Source organism: Hippocampus guttulatus, chromosome 4, assembly GCF_054856545.1.
Source record: "Hippocampus guttulatus isolate MCC_2025c chromosome 4, RoL_Hgut_1.0, whole genome shotgun sequence".
Classification (NCBI taxonomy): Eukaryota; Metazoa; Chordata; class Actinopteri; order Syngnathiformes; family Syngnathidae; genus Hippocampus; species Hippocampus guttulatus.
The window spans coordinates 18,264,213-18,289,161 of record NC_141264.1 but is presented as its reverse complement, the minus strand read 5'-3'; the positions used below and the strand labels follow the sequence as shown (position 1 = coordinate 18,289,161).

Genomic DNA, 24,949 nt, shown 5'->3' with positions numbered 1-24,949 from the left:
GTGGTTGAAGCACATTTTTGAAGTGGCACTTGGAGATCATGATCATCGATCCAACCGGCTTCTGCGCAACGCCGCAGACGCACCGTTTACGAAAATAGAGCCCTATGACTCCAGACTGCCTGGAAAGGCTGAACGGAGAGGGAAGTCTTAGCATCCCTGCATAACCTGTTGCCCCTGCGACACACCCCCTGATAAATGGAAGAAAGTGGATGGCTGGATGGATTGAATTTCATGGGCCAAATATTAGAAAGGAGGATCTAAATGTAGTTTAGGCCAGCAGAGAAAACCACATTGGTCGCCAACCCGTGATGATATAAAGTGCTTTTATCATGTCTTTTAGGAAAAAATATATATTGAAAAACAACCTTTGTATCATGCTTAATTGTCAATAGGACTTAAATCATGGAAGAGTTCCCGTCAGTTGCATCACACCCAATTCCCACAAACAGCGACCATCTCACCCTCACTAAAGCACCAAAGGAGCTCCTCCCCTCACGTATTGAATTACCTGGGAGGCATCTGTCACTCACCTGTTCCCACATTCCCTCCTCAGCGACTGCCCCGGAGAAGCAACAACTCTGTGTTTGTGTGGTGTTAAGGCAGCCACAGGAGCATTCGCTGGCTCTGGATTCAACAGCTTTGTTGTGCTACCAATTTAGACGTATTCCTGCTGGGGTTTTGTGTCTGCTGATTGGCGGCAAGTTGATGCTTTTGTCCCCCCCTCCTCCATGTTGGTCACCTTGAGCATCCAGTACAGAAAACTAAGTAAGTTGAATTGCTTTGTTACTTTGCTCTTGTTTACAAAGTCTACTTTACGATTCAAGGATTATCTTTAAATTAAAAAAAAAAATGCAATCCATGAATTCTGCCTCCAGAGAAACATTGATCAGTGTCAATAAAACAAGGCCACCCGCAACATTAGGAACATCTCTCAGTGTACGCAACGCAATGTAATTAAGTTACACAAGACAATATCAATTATTGACGTTCCTTGTCCATGTAGTTTCCCTAAAATTGCACACACGTGTACCGAGCTGTTCCTTCAATCATATTCCATGTCAAATTTCACCATTTACGTTATGATCTCCCGGTTTTAATTTGACATTTTTACTGCTTGTAGCTGTCATGCATTATTACGTCTAATCAAACGCAAGCTTAATGGTTAATGGTTATGTACGGGTACATGGACAGAGGGAATCACTTTGCGTTCATAAATATGCTACACATTAACAACCAATTGATGAACACTGATTGCTAACGTGCTTAAATCCGGGCACAAAGCTACTCATACTTGTGTAGGTTAAAAAAAAAATACACGCATGCAAGTGGGACGCTGTTTCGATTTCATTCACATGTTGTCACATTGATCCAGTTGTCATAATGAACCAGGAAAAGAAGCACCGCTTGAGATGAAACAGCATTTAAAGACATAAAACCAGATAACATATCGCTGACAAAATGCTTACTCAGGTTGTGAGGGTGAAGTCCACGTTGCTCAATCTTGTTTTTTAATTTTCCACTTGCATTATATCAACATTATTGCGAATACTCCCCACCCACTCATGTAATGTTTCGACTATTGTGCTACCATGGTAACAACATCTCTTTTGTACAGTCAGACTTTAAATCACATCAGGTAATGTCAGATTTGCAGATTGGTAAATAGTATAACAGCCTGGATTATTTCACTATTCATATACAGTATGAGGCAAGATCTTGCGGATTAGCAATGTAGTGTTGTTGCTATGGTGCTTTATTTAATGGTTTGCTGGGCGAGGTGCACCTTAAATTGGTCAAATCGCTGGGCGTTTTCCCACTTAGAAATCTTTGTTTCATGTCTATGTGGATCGAGTTCAAGTCCTTTTAAGAATGGAGACAAATTTGGGACTAAATCAAAAAAGTGCCTCTGTCGGTTGCAAACAAGTCACGCCCTTGATTCAAGGCAGCAGTTCATTTGACCAATCTCTTTTTAGCCGTATTTCTATCCTTGATGTTAACTAACCCCCCCCCCCACCCCCCCAGTCATTTTTGGCTCTGGAAAAGGTGCAATTATCTTGGATTTGAATAATTATTCTGACGGGGGACATCTACGATAGTATTCAATTCTATTTCCCCAAAAAATGTGACTTTAAGATTTGATTGAGTGTTTGAGCAGAACAGGCCACAGGAGTGATTCTTCAAACATAGACACCGACTCAACAAGAAAGGACTCGTCTCAGTGACTATCTTTGAGGGTTTCGTGAATGAGCAGCTGTCTAACCTCATTCCATCAAAGAGGAATAGCAAAACATTTCGTTAACGCCAGAAGCTTTGGAAAATATCTCCATTCGGCAGGAAACTTGTAGCAAGTAGCAGTGCGACGATCCATTTTAATGCGACTATCGCAGCCGCCGATACCAGATAATTACCTCTAAATAAACAGCTGGCTTTGTTAAACAAAGCGGTAGAGGGGAGTAGTGCAGTGGGGCCTCTTGACAACACCTGACACCCAACCTGTCTTCCTCTGCCTTCACCTCCCCTCTGAAACCTGGCACCGTCCCAGAGGAAGGAACAAAAGAGCTAAGAGACGTTAGGAGATAAGGACAAAAAGAGGAAGTATTGGTCAAGGTTAAAATCCCTAGGCTACTTTTTTCTTAAATCTTGTGATTTTCTGTTGACAAAGATTAGCATTGAAACCGAACACTGACAGATGTTAGTTTTAGTCTGTAAAAAAAAAAAAAAGAAAACAAAAATGACAACCTCCCCACAATATAGTGATAATTATTGTACGGTGTGAGATACATTAAGTAGACTCTAAATTTATTTAAGAAAAGGATTAAAATGATTCTGTTGAGTGCAGCCACTTGACAAAAATGACAATGAGCGAATTCAACACACCATTTTTTTCTGGTATGTATATATATATATATATATATACAGTATATACTGTATATCATGTCATCTGCTGAAAGAGGCTATCAGCACAATGTGCTGTGAGTGACCTCATCACATTTTGTTTTATCTGCTGCTAAACTCATGCAATAATATTTTCTCACCTCAGTCATAGGAAGCCACCTTATCATACCTGTCAACTCATACGGTTTAGCCATAGTTCATACGGATTTTGTGGTGAATCTTACGTATATGGCCGTATCGCACACATCATACGGATTCTGAAAATTTCCGTTTCCCCCCCCCCCCAACAGGTAGTTCCGTTTGCTTTTGCCCAGAATGGTGCTAGTCTACTCGAATGCTTTCATTTCCAAAGTAAATATGAATGGATGCTGTAACTTCAAGCCGATGGGTCAGCATTTCGAGTTGGTGAAAAAAAGTAACGCAGGAATACAACTCTGAACACAATAATGCCACGAAGTAGAATGATGATTATACATTAACCAGACATTGTATTATGGAGAGCTACAATAAGTATCATTGAAAATTTCGTGGGTTTTTTTCTGCCGTTATTTTGACATATAAAATGCTTTGGTATGTTATAAGGATTTTTTGCTCTTTATAAGGATTTTTTTGGTAGTTTATACAGGTTGGCGCTCTGAAAAGTAATGACAGGTATGCCGTATAATATATCACGGGGGTGTTTGTGTTGCGCAGGGCCAGATGTTATCAATGCTACTCTTGGTCTTAAAAGATCAACAGTGAAATCCTTAAGTCAATTTATTTTTGGATTTATCCTTTTATGTATAGTACATGTTGTTTTAAATTGTTGCGTCGTCATTGATTTATTCTCTGCGCCAAGCACTGCAGTGCAAAGCGGAGTGATATTGTTTTGTGTTTTAGTGGGGCGGGTTATGCAAAAACGACTTGACCGATTTCCATGACATTCCATCGCATGCGTCCGTCGAGAAACCATGAAGTAAAATAATAGTAATAAAGCCTCAGAATAAATAATGTCATGGTCTGCCTCTGCTGTTTGTATTCGTGACTTATAATTGTTTATGTTGACTTAAGTTGACAAGATGTTATGCTCCACCCGCAGTTAACTGTCTGTGATCAGGACGCAGATCTCAGGCAATATAATCATAAAAGACCATTCATTGACATCTACTGCTCGCTCCGGTCATGGCGCGCCGTGATGTTTGCAGAAACTGCCGCTTGCTTAAGTGTGGTTGGAGGAACAAATTATGCTGCCCCACGATTTATAAAACCAGTTGAACCTTGGTGGAGACCCCACCAGGTGCTATTGTCGTTTGCTTGTTTTTCGGGAGCAAATTCGACTGAATTGATGACAGCAAAATCCAGATCATCCCAGGAAGTGTGTGTTTACAGCAAAGGGATCAAACTTGTTTTAAGTGCGAGCCACCTCTAAGTTCCGGTTGCTCCCGCTGGGGCCGGTTCTAACATCGAGACCGTGTACACTAATTTTATAATCACTTGGGGCGTAACAAGGTGTAACCTTGGTTTTAACATTTAACATTTGCAAATGTTCATATTTTTGGTCACATGCGGTGCGGTAAGGGATCTAAATGCAAGCAAACCACCAGTGACCAACCATCCCGCCTCCTTATGGTTTGCGATGACATCTACGGCTCAGAGGGTGTGCTTCGCCGTGTTTGTTTATAGAACAGGCATGTGGCTAGCAGGGACGAGACAGAATTATCACAATATGAACTTTATGATAAAATAATTATCACGATATTGTAGGGATGTTGACGAAATTAAAAAAGCTCACGATATTGTATAAAAATTCACAAGATTGTAAAAAAACAACAAAAAAAACCCCAGCTCATGATATTAAGGGGGTGGGTGGAGAGAAGCACAATATTGTGTTTTTTTGTACACAATAACAGCAGTGCCAAAGAAATAGGCGTGACCGCTCATTTTAATGTCACGTGCTCCTGTTGTCTCAGTGGTGCAAAGTATCATAGTCTGCAGTTCGCAATGCTGCGTTCGACTGAAAGCAGGTGAAAAGTCATATTTTTTTGACCGAGATGTGCCGTTTTTAATATCGCGACATGACAACAGCCTGACGACATCGAGGGTCGATCATTACACACAGTGCAAAACAATTACAACTGTTGTCTCAATATGTGGGGCGGCCCGATGGGCCGGTGATTCGCACGTCAGCCTCACAGTGCAGAGGTCCTGGGTTTGACGCCGGCTTCGGCCTTCCTGTGTGGAGTTTGCATTTTCTCCCCGGGCCTGCGTGGGTTTTCTCTGGGTACTCTGGTTTCCTCCCACATTCCAAAAACATGCATGGCAGGCTGATTGAACATTCCAAATTGTCCCTAGGTGTCATGAGAGCACGCATGGTTGTTCGTCTCTGTGTGCCCTGCGATTGGCTGGCAACTGGTTCAGGGTGTCCCCCGCTTACTGCCCGAAGACAGCCGGGATAGGCTCCAGCACCCCAGCGACCCTTGATGATCGGAAAATGGATGGATTGATGTCTCAATATGCTTGTTGTGGTAATGTAATAGTTACCCCATCATATTAAACATTAGCCTATGCGTGAAGTTATTAATTTGCTATCTTATTTTGAAAAATGATGACAAGCTTTCGGAGTTTAACACCCGTCCTTTATAACATGAAGGTGTGTAACTTCATTCTGATCCAGATAAGGAATGTTCAGGCATGCCTGACTTATTCCCATTCTGACCGAGTTACCAAATCTTATCTTAAATGGCAGCGCCACATTCAATCAATCAATGAATCATGCCACACTGCATCATAATCGCTGCGCTACATGTATGCAGCGAATTGCAGGCATTGTGCAGGAAAACAAACGGACAGTTTTGTTGTGTAACAGCTTGTTAGGGTCCAGAGTGAGAGCGGGGTTAGTCTGTGTGTGTGTGTGTGTGTGTGTGTGTTGGTATGCCTTATGTAACATCATGAGGGCATGCCTTGACAGACAATGTGAAAGCTCCGTGCTCAGAGGTGACTTCTCTCATTTCCTACGACTACTATTCCCTCCGATTTCAATGCAGCGCTTTCCAGCACACCGGCTCACCTCCTTAGAGGCTACGCTAATTGCCACGGATGAGCCTGACCGACTAATGAAACTGAATCAAATGATTCAACAAGGTTTGGTGAAAATATAACTGTAACTTGTAAAGAGAATGGATTTGATCAAGCAGTTCATGTCTACTGTTGTTATAGATGGAGTCCCCAAACTGCTAACAAGACCGGCTCAGCAACTGGTTGAGCTCAGTGGAAGAACAGACCGTTTAGTCGATTGTTTCCATTGATACGCTGTATGGGCTGTGTTTGGAAACAAAGGATGGATTGAGAGACAGGAAAGGCAAGAAAAACATGGCAGGTTCGGGCAATAGCAAAGATGAATTCCACACACTTATTATGGACGGAAAAGTCTCATTTGCCTTATTTCGTCAAGCTGTCTCCTTGTGTCAAAACAAGATCGCATTAGCGTTTGGTTTCCCCCATGGATGACCGCTTATAATTGTAAAACTACAGAATTGTGGCAAATGTTAAATCTGCCACTGGCTCTTTCCACAGTTGCCTTTTTACAGGATTAAACAAATACAAAACAAGAACTTTGCACAAGGATATTCCATGGACTAAATGAAAACTTAGGATATTTTATTGAAGCTTGATTAAAAAAATGCCCAGCAATCCACCATAGCAATCAGAATGGTGACACCAGCCTGTTCATCATCCTTCATGAACCAGGAAGTACACTGGTTGATGTTTACTGTAATACTACTTTGTAGCGGGACAAACATAGCACCCTATTCTCTCTCTTTCTTTCTATGTACTTCTTTTGCGCTAGAAATAGCTTTGCAATGGAAAGTTTATGAGCAATGAGAAGGCGTGTTATACCTCATTTTGCTAAAAGACAAAGAGACAAAATATCAGACGACCCGATTAATAAACATACTGTTCCAGTAATATTGTAACAGTCTAATGATCTTAACTACTTACCGATGGAAAGGCAGAATTTTTTGGTTGACGTCTCTTTGATTGGATCTCACTCGACCACGTGTGGGCCACCTTTGTTTATTTGTTGTTTTTTTTAGTGGACAGATGTGCCACATTATTTGTAGATGTGGTTTAAAGTACCCAAAAAATGAAAATTCGAATTATTTGTAGTTAATTTATTGTAATTGATTTACCAATTATTTCATATGGATTATTGCCATGTATCAAATTATTATATACAATTGATTTGCATTCGATTTTAATCAGGTCAAGATCATCTTTATTGGCCAAGTATATAAAAACACACAAGGAATTTGTCTCTGATAGTCTGAGCCACCTAAAAATGTTCAGTAACAAGCAACTCCAACAAAAACATGACATATAACACAGGATCTCGAAGTAATGCCTGTCAGTGCCCCCTGCCCGCCTCAGCACCATGGGAGTCAGAGCCTTCAGTCGCGCTGCTCCAAAGCTCTGGAACAATCTACCTCCGGACTTCCAAAACTTTACACCTCTCTCCACTTTCAAGTCCCGTCTAAAAACACACTTGTTCAGGACTGCCTACAATACATAACTCTTCCATTTCCTCCGTTTTGTGATTTTATGTCCTGTTTTTATACAATATTTCTTTTATTTATTTTTACATTGTATTGTCTGTACAGTGTCCTTGGGTGGCATGAAAGGCGCTTTTAAATGAAATGTATTATTATTATTATTATTATTATTATTAATGTGTCCTGTTGGTGCTGTGCTACCGAACAATGACAGTTGTGCTCGTGATGTGGAGAGTCATCAAAAATGAGTAAAAAAAATAAAAAAATCCTTTGATCAATTAGAACAGCACATTTAAAGGAGAGAAAACCAATATGACATCCATTTTAGGGAAAAAGAAAACCAAATATGTAGAGATCGAGAACGGAGCGGGCCGCATCTGCCATACGGTGCCCATCCCTTCATCTCACCGGTGTACCTAATGTGGTGACCAGTCTTTCATGACCTTATGACGTCTCCTTCCTTCTCAGGTGGATGTCTTGAGCCATGAGTACTTTAGGATCTCCAACAAGGCCAGCCAAGTGAGTTCACGGCACATTCCATCCTCTCCCTCAGTATTTACCTTTCCCTACCGTAGCTCTTTATCGCAGGTGACTGTCACAGCGGCCACAGATTCCCTAAAGCCGTATGTGGAAGGTGGTGCAGGTCAGGGACCTCGGGAACAGAGCGCCTCTGTTGAGAATTATTTGCTTTGCCTGGGTTTTTGGCTCCAGCTTCCCTGCGGGCCCCCTCCTCGGCCACCTCCTCCTCCTCTCCCTTTTCCACTCTCACTCTTGCTCCCTGGCCGGTCCATATGGTCGAAATCTCAGGCTATAATCTCACGGACGCTTTGTATATATCACTCCTATTTTTGTGGGCTTGTGACTCATGAAGAAGTGATAGAGCGGGGGCCTTTTAGTTGGTCGTAGTAAGAGACAAGATGAAGGGAATGCAGCGTAATCCCATCTCTTCTTGTCATTGCAGTGGAGTGGCTAGATCGGACAGCAAGATCAGCGCCAAAGCCCTCTTTGGTAAGTGCTGGTATATTTTACCTCACCAAGCACTTTCCGCTTCGGTGTGATGGAGTTGTTATGAATTCATCCATTATTAAACCAACCTGGGTCCCTTGAAGTGTTTTAAAAAAAAAACACATGAATGACTGCAATGTGCATTTTGTATAAAATTGGATGTGTAGCAAGTTTTATTTGAATCTGATCCTGTTTACACGGTTGGTACGAATTTCAGTTTAATTGCGGAAATCCCATTCAACGCATACACTGCCATCGTCCAATCTTATTACCCCGAGCTGTCGTTTGTTGTGTGGGTGAAACGTTTGAGCTACCGGTACTTGTAGCTATGAAGGCTCTATAGTGCAGACATTCACGGGATTGTTCACGATCTTGTTAGCACATGTTTCATTTCAAGAGCAATTTATGAATGGCCACGTTACTGCGTTTGCCTTAACTTGTCCTACACCTGGAATGAAACAGTCCTCTGCTTTTATCTTATCACTACCAAAACTAAATTGTTTACGCTTTCTTTTCGAGGCAGGATTGAATGAAAATTGGTGAATCCTATTTTTAGCATTTGTCTATGTGGAGTAAATTTATGCCAATAATCCACACACAGAGAAAATGTATTGAATGTTAAGCCGCATGTTGTCGTAGTATTTGCGACGATAGCGCTTCCCCAAAGACGTGTGCTGAGTGATACACAGGGATTGACTTGTTGACTTGAAAGGGATTGCTGAGACATACTTTCAGATACAATACATGCATACGGTAACAACTGATGTGAAAATTCAGTAGAACGGCAACTAACGTCCTGTTGGTCATTTTGTCAAGTAATCGATGAATCTGATATTTAAAACTAAATAACATGTAAAAAAAAAAAAAAGGTTGTGACCCTCAATAACAGGACAATATTCCAAAATAACCTCGAGTAAATTAATTATGATTCTGTTCATGTATTGGTCCATAACATATCGGAAATGTACCGGTACTCATCCCGAGTATCATATTTGCAGATTTTCAAAATTCTTTGGCATTTTTTGTTGTTGTTTTTTGCCCCCACCCCCTGCCTGTTTTTCACGGAAAGCACATATTGAATATTTCGCAGCGTTTTGGTAGAATTATTTGGGGTTCTTTTTTTTTTCTTTCTCAAATGCATTTCAGTGGGTGTCACTTAAGCGCAGATTTTTGCTTTTCACAAGCTAGCCTCCTCCGTATCCCTCAAATAGCAGGGGTCTACTGTATCTAATAAATGTGTCTCCATAGTTTCGTATACTGCGAGTGTGTGTTCTGTTTGACTTTAGTGGAGGGTGCGGGGCGTGCCTGTTTATAAAGTCTGCTTGGAACAGGGTGTCCTGCAGGTGAATAAAAGTCTCTTTGAAAAGGGGGGAAAAGACGAGGCACACTTTCTTTCCTCTGTTGCAGCCCATGCTGCCTCAGACTTTGGCTTGACTGCACACCGCAAATACAGTGGAATGTTGTGCTGAACATGATTCCGAAACAAACTGCTTCATTGAGTGGCTATTCTAAATTTAGTATGTTGTTATATGCGGGTAATACTGGTATTCCCACGCCATCTGGCTTCGCACCTTGTCATCCGTCGGGGCTCTATGACAGTCGTCCAAAAATCCACAGGACACACTCGCCTGTGGAGTTCCTTGTGAAGTGACTCACAGTATGTGTGGTGACTCGAGGCCGTGTTGTTCTGCTTTCGCCTCAGTCTGTGCGGCAGATGGTCAGTACGATGTGTGTGGCATGAGAGCAGCTTGCCGGTCCTCACTAAGCAGGAGATGGGATGCCGGTGTGTATCATCAACAACAACAACAGAACAGCAGTGGCTATCCACCTACCACCCACTCCATGTTGAATACACACAAAGTGCACACGTCCAGTCTCACTATGTTGTATGCAAAGCCTGACACCCATATGCAAATGATCCTTTATCAGCACTTTCCGGACAGAGCAGAAACGCACCGCGTTCCATTAGAGTTATATTATTTTAGATCTACACATCCAGCCTTTTAACAGGGGTTTAAAGAAGTGTATAAAACTCTTTACACTCACAGGTCACATCATTAGGTACACCTGAGAGTTTGATCAGAAATTAAAAATCAGATGTATAGCTACTGGGTCAAGTATAGCTCCCATGAAAAAGAAGCACTGCGTGCCATTCTTGTTGGTTGATTTAGCGCATCACTACTTCCTTGTCGAGATGCTAGGCTTGACAGGCTGCCATTTTGATTTTGTGGTGAACTGTTGCGTTCATCTCATTGGAACTGAAAATAAAGTCGGATGATATTTTTTTTCTGTATTTTTTCCCCCAAACTAATAGACGGACATACAAAGAAAGATAACCGTTTCATGGTTTGATTCCTGATATTGTGCTTGTATGGTGTTAGCTTGAGTAGCTTAGCATCACTGTCAGGCGGTATACTGTATGTCAGAATATGGTCAGTTTCACATTTTGTCATGAATCTGTACTATTTGACAGCACCCACGGTGGTCTGTTATTTTTATTATATATTTTTTCAATATATATAGGAATAAGATCTCTGTCTCATTTTGAATGAATTGAAGTCCTAGGCCTTCTGCGCTCCTGTATGTTAATGTTTGTATTGATGGTGGTACTTTTTACATTAATGAAAATTACAATTTTTTTACATGTAAAACTTACTTTTGTTTAGGTTGTAATTGGTTTAAAAAGTTTGGCAATCATTGGTATCGTGAATGCTTCCTGGAAACAAATAGCCAAATGTTTGTGACCACAGCCCTACACTCACATCCAAATGTTGCTAGGCAGTAAAAACAAAAGGCAGCTGTTACCAAATCATGTCTGAGTTGTTGGGCAGCTTTAGCTCTTCATGCGGACGCAAAATCAAATCCTAATCTCAGGGCGTTTGTTTGTATGCATTTAATGACAAATTGATCTGGACACACTATCAGTTTGACAGTCTGCCCTCCTGCCACCACCACTCTTTATCTTTGGTCAATGGCACTGGCTTCTCAGCCCAACCGCCTGCTAAATGGCTCTCGCTGTGAGCTGTTGCGGCCCTGTGAATTGGCTGCCATAAGTGGCATTAATAAGACATGGCGGCCAGCTCAACTTTCAAACAGACACCTGATGCCCTTCTTTCACCTGCGTGGAGCCGAGCAATGAGAAATGAGCCGAGAGGGATTGGCAACGAGGCAAATGCTGGCGTCGTTTGCGCATGGTGGCATGGACACAAGCTATCACTTTTCAAAATAACACTTGAGTCACATAGATCCCAACAAGGTGCATGGGAATGAAAGGACACTTGACAGATTCAATGAATTGTTGTTCAAACTCAGTGCCTTTGTGTCACATTCAACACACAGCACAATGTGTCCACTGCAGAGGGAACAAGAGCTTTTCATGTTGCGTGTGGCATCCAAAGTGTTTGCTCTGTTGGGCGTGGAGAGAAGACATCTGGCAGTGTGGGCCTGATAGCAACATGCTCACATTTAATAACCGTGTCATGGTTACCTGCAAGCCATTCACCTGCTAAATAGGTCAGTGGCACACTTGTATGCCAGTTCAAACACAAAAATAGCATATCACATCATGAGTGTTGCAGATCTCCTCATTTAGCTGTGGCCATATGAGACTCGAGTCTTAAGTTACTGTACCATCGTATACAAAACTTTAGACACGAAGGGCTCTATAACAGTGATTGGCGCAAGTCCGGCACATTCAGCGGTGTAAATCTGCGCGAAGGCATTCGGACCAGGTGTTGTTCCTTCTCCTGAAGCGTCCAAGGCAGTGTATTTTAAAAAGTCTGTTTGCGCCATTGTGGGCGTGAACACAGCCAACCTCATTCACTGCCAATCAAAGGGACTCTCTCTTTAAATGTAAAGCAGTAACAGATCGGAAAGGATGCAATGATTGACCGTAGCATTGTAACTGCTCTTGGCTAGTGTGGCAACAGACAACGTGAACGGCGACTCACATTAAAGACAGAATGGGCTGGTGATCACAACTGGCAACTTAAATATGTCAGTGGACCTCATATAAGTACTGTATCCAAAACCCCGATTATTCATCTGCCCTCGGTGCATTTCGGCCAGTGGAATGATTTAAAAAGTCTATTGATGACAGTAACAATACTATTATTACTTCTACTACTAATAATAATGTGTTCAATGAATGAACGTTTACCATGATTCATATCCGCTCCTGTCCTATTTCTGAATGAAATGCATCTGACAACCATATACGTATCCGCAGCGCTCAGAATCTGTCCGCCTGTGTCTCATTCACATTCAAAACTACACAATATACTAGCCCCATCATTTATGTATTATGCAACGATAGAATACAAGACAAGAATTAATCGTAACAAACATGATTTAAAAAAAATCTTCCTTGGGTAAGTTATCCTTTGCTTGAACCCAATAAAAACAGAAGCAAAATAAAGTAGACCCTGAAAAAAACATGCTCTAAGGTATTGGGTCATAAATATTTTCTTGCCTTGTCATACGTTTTTAACTCGCACTTCCTGTAAATGTAACGCAGTTGCAGTGCTTGTAATATGTGCCATTATTGTCATCCATGACGTTTCCAACTGGGACACCACAAGAAGACTCGGAAGTTGGCACTTTACAAGCTAGCCTCAATAGCAGCTAATGACAGAGATGAGGAAGTTTGCATGGTGTTGTGATGTTGGACAGCGATCATCTGTGATCTTTGAGCCTAAGGTTTGGTGCTTTTATGGCGCATTTTAGAGGACGTAATCCTTGACAACATTATATAAAGTGAGATAGAACACTTCAAGTTGCACCGTCTCTTTGATAGCACGATTAATATTTAACTTTTTAGATATGTGATTCGCCACTCCTTTGGGAGTCAAACTGTATGGAAAAATTCAAAACATTTTTTTTATTTTTTCAAAATTATTTGTTGGTTTATTTGCTGCAAAATCTAGTTAAGTAATTTTACAAGCTGAGATTAATTTGGCTGTTTTGGTTCCTTTTGGCTGCCATTATTTCCCTGTAGCAAATGGAACAAAAAAAAAAGAAGAACAAGCATAAACAGTGTAGGTGTTCTTCCTTATTGCCCTGCCGGTGTGTAGGTCAGTTCACTCATGTGTGTCTCCTTTGGTCTATTCACTCCTGCTGTGATTCGTGCAACATGTGGGATCCAGGCATGTGTTATGACAGTTACTACCTCGACTCTGAAACTGAGACATAATTCGAAATGTTTTCATCTTCTTTTTCAGAGCAAAGGAAAAAATATTCCAACTCCAATTATATTATGCAGGAGACGTCACAGTATCATGTTGAGGTAAGGCTGCCTTGTTTGTAGATGTTGAACTTAAGTTTTGACGTTGTTTGTATTTCGACAGTCGCGATTGAGAAATGAGACTCGGGAAATATCAGATAGCATCGATCATAATTGTCGCGGCTGAGGAAGGAAAGCAACGTTTGTTTTATGTGTTAAGTTTAAGTTTGAGAGAATGATTATTCTTCATCATCCTTTTGTTTCGTTTATTCATTCATTTTTTTCATGATGCTATGATTACATTTTCATTATTATTACGCATTATTCATGTACCGGTACATTAATGTGGAATGTAATGTGGAGTGTAATTTGAAAGTAGACTTTCGGAGGCGTCACAATGTGAATATCACATTGTTGCGCTACATCTTGGTTCGATGTTGTTGCCTTTGATTTCTTTATTTTGGAAAAAAAAAAGTGAAAAAGTTCGGCTGATTTAATTAAAAAAAAAAAAAAAAAGTGAAACAATTAACATGCCAACCAAGGCATTTCGTAATCGCACCCGTCATGTACTTAACCCTTTCCGGGACATCAGTCACTACAGTGGACAGCTTATCTATCAGGTTATCGGGTTACAGGTTATCATTATTTGTGCATTGTTAGGGGAAGCCAATTTAAAGTGATGATGAGTGTTATGACAACGCGGAAGAAAATAGCAAGGAAATCAGTGACCTCCTATCAGATGGGAAACTGTTCAAATGGCAATTAAATAAAATGCCTTGTGTATCGCAGGAGCTAACTCAAACATTTTATCGGACGAATACAGTCACAATTTTCATCTTATTTCGTATTTTGTTGTTTCATGTCATGTGAATAGTGCATTTTTAAATGATAGAAAAATATATCAAAGTTTCACGTGCGTTTTATTTATTTTTTGGACACAACAGATAGTAACATGTCTATTGAGTTTCTTCGCTTTAGTTTTGGTTTGTGTACTGACCTCAAACGGCCCAATTATCAATGATTGCCAGCTAAATTATTACAATAACGTACTGAGTGGACCTTTTTTTTTTCTTCCAACCTAAATTTCTTTGGTGTTTCACTGTGCTCTTTTGTGACAATTTTAAATCTCTACTTCTGGTACCGTTAGGTGTCAAACCCAAGGCCCGGGGGCCAGATGTGGCCCGCCACATCATTTTAAGTGGCCCGCAAAAGCAAATCAAAGATGACAACTTCCATGATGCTTGCTAAAATCTGTACCAAAATTTTTATTTTCATATGTAATAAATCAGTGACATATTGTAGGCATTTTCTTGTTACCAAAGACCTCATTACAGTTACTTAAACAATAACTGAATGAAATGTTATTCGTGGCTTCGTTATATAGTTTCAGTCATAACGGCCCTCCAAGGGAAACGGTAATTATGATGTGGCTCGCAATAAAAATGAGTTTGACACCCCTGGTTTAGACCATGAACCATATTTGATAACTTAAACAGAACCAAGCCAATCAACAGAAAAGCTGGCTTGAATTTCACCATTTTTAACCCTTTCAGGGCCAGCGGTTACTACAGTGGACAGCTTACCATGTTATCAGGTTACAGGGTGCATGAAAGGGTTAAAAATTCATTGCCTCCGTCTGAACATGTTCAACAAAAAGTATTTGACTGTGTACGCAATGGATGGCAAACTATTCATTATTTTGAAATTGGACTTTCATCTCCTTTTAGAAAAGCACTCTCTGTGTTTATTTAGTACTTTAGAACTGGAAAAAGTCCTTCAACTTTTCTGTGGTCCAAGAATGTATTTTCCAAGTACCGTACTCTATTTCAATGATTGCCCATTAAAACAAACAGACCAAGTGAATTCCATTACGCAGTACAGACGATGATAGTGGCGTAGTACTCTAGTTAGTAGTGAGTTAGCTCTAGTTCGAACTAACTCCATGTTGCAGTGTTATATTGATCGAGAAAAAAATTTCCTTCAGCATTCTTAGACTTTTCTGTACTTTAAATTCTGTGATGCCTGTGTCCTTTGCCTCTGTCACCTTCTGTCTCGACCTCGGTTAGCATCTGTCCACCTTCATCATGGACAAGACTGAGTCCATCGCCACTGTGGACGACGCCATCAAAAAACTTGCCCTTCTCGACTCAAAAGACAAGATTTGGACTCAGGAAATGCTCCTGCAAGTCACTGATAAGGCAGTCAGGCTGCTGGACTGTGACACCCAGGTACTGTACCGCTCCCCCTGCAGATTTGTTGTACGGTTTCATAAAGTGCACTTAAGAAAGTCATGAACACGTCCACACTAACATGTGATGTCCACTTCTTATGAGAAACCTGCTATTCTCTCTCTGCAGGAGGAGCTGGAGAACTTCCCCCTACCCACAGTCCATCTGTCTCAGGCCGTGCTAAATCAGACACGTTACCCGTCCGTGCTGCTGCTCGTGTGTCAGGACAATGAGCAGCACCGGCCGGACATCCACTTCTTCCACTGTGACGAGGTGGAGGTGGGTGTTGCCGCGCGTGACTCACTTTGCATCCTTTATTGTCTGTACACACAACTGGTCCACTTACGGTAAGGCTTCGTGTCATTCATAAATCCAAGGGACCGGCGCCGCAGTTTGAGGTCACATTTCACGAGGCTGTTGGCGGCTTTGCACTTTTGTGCAAGGACTCAAAAGTATCTGTTGACGGCTCGGCATTGTGTACACCTGCACAGTGGTCGTTCGCATCAGATTTAGTCATTAATGAGTGTGACAGTGTAAATATTGTCTTGCTAAAGACAAAGATTCTTATCGTATTTCTTAGAAATTAAACTTTAAACTTCTGTACATATCGGTTCATCTTATAACATTTGACTGACTGTCTCTCTGTCCCTCACACAGGCTGAATTGGTTCATGCAGATATAGATAGTGCCCTCGGAGATAACAAATATGGAAAGAAATCGAGGCTTCAGACACTCAAGTAAGATATGCACGATCACACATCCACAGACCTGCAATGTTTGAGGTCCTGACGTCGTTGTCCTCTTGGAGAATTAACCAGGAGAAAATGAAGCACCGAAGAGAGACCATCCTTCCCCAGTCGCCCCCCAAGGCCACCCCTGTTCCAAAAGGACGTGTTGCTGCCCCAATCCCGCAAGGTGAGAATTAACATGATTGAATCTGCAAAATTTGAATGATAAAGAAAAATCAGCTTCAAGCCCCCCGTGGCTGGTCCTTGTGGGGCTTGTCCACGCTGTGACAACGAGACACTGTAACGTGTACACCAGCACAAAGTCCCTGTCCACATTCTTGCTGCCAAGTCGAACCGAGTTGTTGTTTTTTTCTAACCTAGCTCTTTTCGCCTTGTTTCCATTACGTGAGTGCACTCATTGCTGACAACGAGGCGCTCTAAAGCTCTGATCCACATGCTCTACATGAATTGCATGCTGTCTTTTATCTCCATCCATCCAGCCATTATCTGAACCTCACAGAGATGTACAATGTATTTTGAAACATCTTTTTTTTAAAGGCAGCAGTATTACATGACACATATTGTTTTGAACGATCTGATTGAAAGTTAAGGGTTGTAACTTGTAATGGATTGAAATTTCCGATATCATTGTACATTGCTTATTATTTAGCAGTTTAAAAAAATGTCTTACGTGACGAATGCAAGTTGTTTATTTTGATGTTAGACTAACCCATATAAAAAGAGGAAGAATTAATTTTATTGAACAAAATAATGTCATTTTAAAGAAGATCATTTGTGATTTTGTGTCATGCCTGACTTTGTGTTTTTTGGGTGCAGACAGGCGATCCTCTGGACACAGTGACCCAGAGTCACATGAAAAGTTAGCCCATCGCATTGAGAAGGATGTGGTGAGTGTTTTGATTCATACTGTTTTGTTTTGTTTTTTACAATAGTGCAGAGCTGCAATGCATCATATGAAAGAAATGTGGTACCCCACTAGTGCAGTGCAGGTGTCCCTAATATTTTGTCTCGTGTCATTGTGGGACACCCTCATCCATCTTGTTATTTTTATAGCAAATCCTCAACTGTGCCCTGGACGATATTGAGATATTTGTGGCGCGGGTGCAAAAGGCAGCCGAGGCCTTTTCCCAACTCAACCAGCGCAACAAGAGTAAGAAGAATAAGAAGAAAGGACCAGCAGGTCTGTCTCCCTTTCTTCTTTTGTGGTGGCAACCGTGAAGTGGCAATATATTGAATATTGCTCACATTGCCATGTTTGTATCTCTTTGTGTTCTCCAGTGATATGCGTGGTGGTAAACACCAAAATTCCAATATGGCTTTCGCAAACAAGTCATTTGATAAATACTCAGTTTTTATTTCAGTGGTACTATTATTACTTTTTTAAATTATTAATACTAACTTATAACTAACTTATTTCATTTGTTTGGCTTTGTAATATTTCAACAGTCTCGAAAATAGCGCTGCAGTATGTTAAGGCGAAAAGTAATAATAATGCCGTAATGTGTTGAGTGAAGTTTCATCCACGCTATTCTCATTTCTGCATGTTTGGTCAGTGGTGATGTGATTTGAACATATCAAGATATATATTCCTTTTGCAAAGTTAGACAGATGCCTACTGTCGATGACTACACTGACAACTAAGGTGGTGCTGACTTTGTTGCTTTACTGTCATTTATTTTCTATTCTGACAGTCTGACTGTTTCTCAAATCTGGAACTCTGTGAATTTTAGGCATAAAAGATTTCTCTGCATAGAGAATAATGTAACTTGGATTTCATTATTAAAGGGAGTGGATCATAACAACCTCCTCATAATTACACGAAACACATTTATTGGGTTCCAGGCTGAGAAACACATTATATACGCTTAAAACTGCTGGGTCAAAAGGAAGCCATTCAAAAGCGCTCGGTCCAAAAGGGAGACAGGGGTTTTTTTCTTCTTTTTTGCACCCCAACCAAGCCGTTCAGCTGCCACCAATGTTACTTTAAATTTACTTCATCTTCACTCTGCAAACAAAATTGAAACCAACTTCAGCTCTTCATCCCACCAAAATCCAACCTTAAACCCAATCTGCTCGGTCAAAATAATTAACCCAACCATGTGTAAAAGTAACCAAATCTGCCCAAAATCCAGAGCTACCCAGTGAATGAATTAAGAAAACCACCCAGCATTTTTTGCAGGTGGAAAATTCTTTCTTGAACTTGAGTGGCGAAGGTCAACAATGGTAAATTATACCATAGCTATTTATTTACATTGCTATAGCTCATAGTTTTAGCAGAGATGCAAACACCCTTTAAGGTTCCTGCGGTGCCCTTTAACATGTAACTTCGAACCTGGCAATTTGTGTGTGTGTGTGTGTGTGTTGATTGTGGTCTTGTGTGCTTGTTCGCAGAGGGCATGCTGACCCTACGAGCCAAGCCCCCCTCTGAAGAAGAGTTCATTGATAGCCTGCAGAAACTAAAGCTTGCCTTCAACCTTTTGGTGAAATATCTCAGATCCATTAACCTCCCTTGGTTTTGTTTTGCTTTGTTTTGTTGCCTCCTGGCCTCCTAACTGGCTCTGTCATTGCACTCCCTGCAGGCCAAACTGAAGAAGCACATCCAAAATCCAAGCGCGTCAGAGTTGGTTCATTTCCTCTTTGGCCCTTTGGAGTTGGTAAGAGCAACAAACGGAGTGGATGTTGGATACTACAGTACAATTTGTCCGCTGATGCTGTGATAAAACAATATTGTCATCAAACTGTAGATTTGCACACAGGTGTACTCAAAGGTACTTACTGTCACATTAGCTTCTCAAGGTATAGCAAATATGCTGGAAAAAAGCATGACTGACTTTGTGTCAATACAGTGGACTTACACACCCCATTTGCTTGGTAAGTGACAGAAAAAGCAGTACTGTAGTTTCAACTTTTGTGCCCTCAAGTCAACGCATTGTCAGCCTTTTTTTCAGTTTCAGATCGACTGCAAGAAATCTGTGTCTCTCTCTTGAAACCAAATTTTAATAGAACGTGTCATATGTCACCATATGACACCCACAGTAAATAACAGCTACAGTGGACCCTCAGAACAGGCAAGCAGTTAAAACAACTCCGATTTTTAACATTCATCCATTTTCGATAGTTGAAGTCTACCACAGCTGATTTTGGGTGAGAGAAGTACACTTTGACCTGGGTGCCAGTCAATTATGGCACATATAGACATTCAGCCGTTCACGCTCATATTTACAATGTACTCTCAGTGGCAGGCTATATTTAGACCAGGCCCGAGAGTTACTGATATGCTCGCTCGACGATACCTAGTGCTATGTTGGTGACCCCTGCGCGACGTTATGAGCCGATAAGAATGACAGAACTTAAAATAAGAAAGCAGTCAAGTACATTATTTTTGTACTTAAATGACTAGTATTATTATACCCATGAAGTGTGTAATACTGTACTACTAAAATCTCAACAACACTCGGCATGGAAGGTTACTCACTATGTACTCTTAATAACCTACGAGTAAGCATGAATACAACAAAAATAATGGACCCATCTTCATGTATCACAATGTAAATAATTTATATAACAGACATGAACTCAATAATTTAATACCATACCTTCATCTTCACAATTTTATCAAACAAAATATCAATCATGATTTTTATCACAACCCATTGATTTTAGCATGATGTATCATTATTTCCCGTAATAGTTTATATGTAATCAAATGTATTTGTACCATCATCAAGATTCATAGTCTAAAAACTTAACAAGAACCCATACAAGTGGAACCGAACAAAAGGACTACAAATCCCAGTGATCAAACCCGGAACCAAAGCGCCGGTACTATTCGCCGTAACGCAAAATCATCATTCAAACTTTCCGATGTAGCCATACAAACATGAAATGGCCACAATACAACAAAAGAGAACAACTGAGCATAGACACCAATGCAAGACTTAACTTTATAACTTTTGCCCACGTTGTTTAAACTGCCGATTTCGAACAGCAAGTAATTGCGATGGCGATGTAGCAAACATTAAGCACCACAGACACAAAGCAAAGCAGGCAAACTAAGCAAGCAAGCATGATTGAATCTGAAAAATAATGCTACAGATCTGACAAACAAAAGCGAAAATAAACGTAGCTTACCATTGCGGTTATGCTGGAGACGTAGTGAGTGCTTTTCCGAATGAACCAAACTACGTTGCCTTTTTTTGTTTTTTTTTATACGTCAAGTGAACGGTCACCTGTCAGTGGCAGCCCCGCCCCTCTTAAAGCTCCAGGTAAATGCAACACCAAGGTTAAAAATCTTGGTTTTGTTGTCACTTTCGGTTTGCTCCACCTGGAGTCATCTCATTGCATTATTTGTTTGGCACAGTTTGTCACTTGACTGTAGTAAAAAGCGTACATACTGTACAATTATAAAAGACACAAAAAAATTAATAAAGGCAAAAGGGTCCAATGCTTCCAGTTACCTGTCTGTGTGTGCAGGTGCTGCAGAGTTGTGGAAGTCCTGAGCTGGTCCGTTCTATTATCTCCCCCCACCTCTCCAAAGACGCTGTGGACTTCCTGCGGGGGCACCTCACCCCGAAAGAGACCAGCATATTTGATCTGCTTGGAGAGGCTTGGACCAAACCCAGGTTTGTCAACAATACTCAAGACGGGCATTTTTCAAGAATCATATCAAAAAACGGTGGTATCACATCTCTATTGTGTCGTGTTTAGAGCGGAGTGGCCGAGGGATCAGTGTGCTCCTCCTTATTATCCCAAATTCCGGAATGGCTGGGAGCCTCCAGCGGAGCTCTTCAGGACGGCCCCATGGGAAACAGAGGGTCACGGTGGGCCTCTGGGTTCCCCCATTTCTTTGGGCTCCCCCATTAGCCCCGATTACAGGAAACACTCAGCTGATGATGTAAGACTTACTGTATAACTGAATAGAAATCCAAGACTCAACAAGTCCAAAACAATTTGCCTGTTTCTTCACAGTTCTATGGAACCCTTTCCTCCAACTCATCCAATGGGTAAGAAAGGACTTATTTCATATGTGGGAACTTTTAAATCAGCCAAGGTAAAAAGTAAGACATATATCTCAAAAGGTCCTACAACGGGATGCCCCCCGCACGCAAATATGCCAAAATCCGCTACCACTTTGTAGCGCGGAATGCCAACGAGCTGTCAGTGCTGACGGATGAAATTCTTGAGGTAAAAACATTTGCATATTTGTATAGAACAGAGCCAGCCAACCCTAAACGATGTGGCACACTGGGTGAGATGTTGTAAAATACCTCTCTGATTAGCATTCACTAAAGAACCATGAACCAGAATGATTGAACTCAAATGAGGAGTCTGTGCAGCATATGACGTCTGGTGTGTCTCAGGTGATCGAGGATGACAAGCAGTGGTGGAAACTGAGGAATCGTAGCGGCCAAGCCGGTTACGTCCCTTACAACATCCTGGATGTTGTCAAGCTAGATGACCCTGACGCTTTTTACAGCCAGGTAAGCTGCAGCAGTCCATTTACCTGCGCTGGATCCAGCATCTGTTTTCAGCTTCTCCATTTGCTCACTTTTGGCCCCCAAAAATTAGGTACAGCTTCCAAATTTAAGACAAGAACAAGGGTTTTGAATTCATCAATTCATAATGTACAGTTTTGATTGACATTGTCACAACAATATATACTGTATGGTCATTAGAATATCAGGGTGTGGGGAATATTTCGTTCGATTAATTCAAGCAATGAACAGTGAGGAGTAGGTTCAATTCGCAAAGTGAAATAGTTCATGATTTTATATCTATTTTTAATGTTAGTGATTATACTGTAGCTAACAAGGAGCTCAAATTCACCATTGTAGGAAATTCGATGATTACATAAAAAAACAAAACGAAAAAAAACCCATCAAAATTATTTCTAATGGAGAAATTAGGTAGGAACTGGTCTTTTGAAAAGTTTTTTGTTTTTTTTTAAATTGTGGCAAGGAAGGGGCAGAACAGTGGCCTCGAAGTGGTAAACTCATCTGACACACTTTTGAGAAATTTGGATTTCTCATCTTAGTGGACTTTTCTCATACCTGCCTGAGTCCTCTGCAGGTTGTCCACCTTCCCACCGCATTCCCAAAGCTTGCTTGTTAGGTTCACTGAAGATTAAATTGTCCATACATGTAAATGTGAGTGGGGATTGTTGTCTATCTATGTATTTACATCGAATTCTGTCAGTGTGTACCCCACTCAAATGATTCAAAAGTACAGCATACAGAAATTTGAATCCAAATCCTTGATCGGATATGTAGTTGAAATAAAAATGCGTGTGCTTGTGTCTGTGCGCAGCAAGGCTATGGTGCGTCCTCTCCAGGCTCCCGAAGCCCAGGAGACAGTTTCAGCAAAGGTCGACACAAAGACAAAAGTAAGCAAACCTCACTTTAGTGCGCATGTGGGTGTGTGTAGATTACACTTACCTTGATTTGTGTTGCCGCTGTGTCTCAGTGATGGATGAAGTCAACAATGAGCTCCTGATGATGATCACTGCTAACAAAAGCCAGCCGCCCGCAAGAAAGTTCCGCGTTGAGCGACCGGCTGCCACCCAAGTGCCACTCACGTACAACTCCAACCCGGAGCAAGTCAAGTCATGGCTTACTGCCAAGGGCTTCTCCAAGGCGTCAGTAACACAAACACAGCTCCTACTTCCTCAACTCTTAAATATTTCTGTAGATGACAGGATGCAAATGACGTTTTTTTTTACCTACCACATTATCCTCAAACAGGACGGTAGATTGTTTGGGCATCCTGACTGGAGCGCAGTTGTTTTCTCTCAACAAACAAGAGCTGAAGGCCGTGTGTGGAGACGAAGGCGCTCGCGTGTCATCGCAGATTACTGTGCAGAAGACACAAATAGAGGTTAGTCGGGAGAAACATAAAACATGCAGACTCACATAGGTCAAAATATAAGGTACTCCTTTCACCAGAGCTGGTTAAATTCTTTCAAATATTGCCATCTCTGTAGAGTAATAAATCACTTGGTCGTCGACTGGTTAGCACATGCGCCTCACAGTGCAGAGGTACTGGGTTCGATTCCAACTCCGGCCTTCCTGTGGGGAGTTTGCATGTTCTCCCTGTGCCTGTGTGGGTTTTTCCCTAGGTACTCTGGTTCCCTCCCATATTGCACAAACATGCACCGCAGACCTTAATTCAACACTCTAAATTGTCCCTAGGTGTGATTGTGAGCGCGAGTGGCTGTTCGTCTGTTTGCCCTGCGATTGGCTGGCAACCAGTTCAGGTTGCCAGCACCCACTGACCGAAGACAGCTGGGATAGGCTCCAGCACCGCCCGCGACCCTTGTGAGGATGAGCGGATTAGAAAATGAATGGATGGATTATGTTTTGTCTTTCGTTATTTTGTGGGGCGGTGGGTGATTCTGGCTATTTTGAATTTTTTTTTCTCTGTTACAATTTTGAGTAGGATTTAAAACAGCCTCAGAGTTAATAAGAAATGCCATTATAAGTGTTTTCATAGTGTCATAATACCCGAATTCATTGTTGCGGTTGCATCCCCTTTTCTGTCAGAAATCGTATGGAGACAGCGAGCTTCAGGAGGTCATGAAGCGCAGACAGGAGCGAATCGACTCGGGGAGCACAGACTGAAGCGGCACGCCTCCACCCCTCCTAATTTCACAATTCATGCTGTCCTGCAGGACCCGTGAAAAGACCCGATTCATGCATTGTACACAATTTTACTGTATATTTATTTTCTTCCCTTTTATATGTGCGCAAACTAATTTGCATTTCTGATGCCTCAAGCTTTGTGTGGCTCAGCAAATATGAACAGAGGATGTACAACTTCTTGTGCGAGTGACACGTACACAGTACACGCTTGTCAAGTCGATGTGGCGCATGCTGATGCTTAACGGCAGTGTCAAGATTTCATCAGTTCAGTCAAAACTAAAATTTGTTGCGTAATTTGTGCCTGCAAGTTTTGACATTTTTCTCATGCTGGATGTATAGCCAATGATTTGCATATTGCCGTTTACAGTAGGAAGCAGGAGATACAAATAGTATATCACCCTGCCGGTAAACGTATGTTCATATTCTACATTTCGCTCACCATAATTCTGCATGAGTCTGTAAATTATGGTCAAATGTTCGAATTTTTTGGGGGTGTTGCGTTTCTGCACAGGTGTTATTTTCATCTATTCTGCTTCAATAAGTAAATGAAGATGGACACACAATCAAAAGGACTGTAAATAGGATGGAAAACAAGTGCATATGAAGCCGATTAAAAGTTAGTAAATTGTTTGATGTATAACGGTCTTATGGTAATTTGTTTTTGGATAAAACAGGATAGACATTG

The 24,949-nt window shown here is 41.3% G+C and overlaps 1 protein-coding gene across 2 annotated transcripts; it reads left to right on the top strand.

The window, feature by feature from the left end:
* The first annotated feature begins 549 nt into the window (after positions 1–549).
* On the top strand, positions 550–24,904 carry eps8l2 (EPS8 signaling adaptor L2). 2 transcript variants are annotated; one of them, XM_086108274.1, is made up of 21 exons: positions 550–765; positions 7,893–7,943; positions 8,386–8,432; positions 13,649–13,713; positions 15,717–15,878; positions 16,008–16,157; positions 16,536–16,615; positions 16,687–16,793; positions 17,444–17,514; positions 17,681–17,807; positions 19,019–19,107; positions 19,207–19,281; positions 21,101–21,249; positions 21,335–21,521; positions 21,596–21,630; positions 21,706–21,811; positions 21,988–22,107; positions 22,934–23,009; positions 23,090–23,261; positions 23,368–23,500; positions 24,166–24,904. In XM_086108274.1, exons 2-21 carry the CDS (start codon positions 7,909–7,911, stop codon positions 24,241–24,243), a joined length of 2,064 nt encoding a protein of 687 aa, XP_085964400.1. In that variant the 5' UTR covers positions 550–765; positions 7,893–7,908; the 3' UTR covers positions 24,244–24,904. The 2 variants fall into 2 exon arrangements, with proteins under 2 accessions (XP_085964400.1, XP_085964399.1); XM_086108273.1 differs by lacking the exons at positions 550–765; positions 7,893–7,943 and having other exon boundaries at positions 8,176–8,432.
* The last annotated feature ends 45 nt before the right edge of the window (positions 24,905–24,949 follow it).

Excerpts from the sequence above, each read along its gene's own strand:
- eps8l2 (XM_086108273.1), top strand. The coding sequence starts at position 8,342 with ATGAAGGGAATGCAGCGTAATCCCATCTCTTCTTGTCATTGCAGTGGA. Across the intron at positions 16,616-16,686 it reads TCGAGGCTTCAGACACTCAA|AATTAACCAGGAGAAAATGA; the intron begins GTAAGATATGCA and ends GTCCTCTTGGAG. Across the intron at positions 19,282-21,100 it reads TCTTTGGCCCTTTGGAGTTG|GTGCTGCAGAGTTGTGGAAG; the intron begins GTAAGAGCAACA and ends CTGTGTGTGCAG.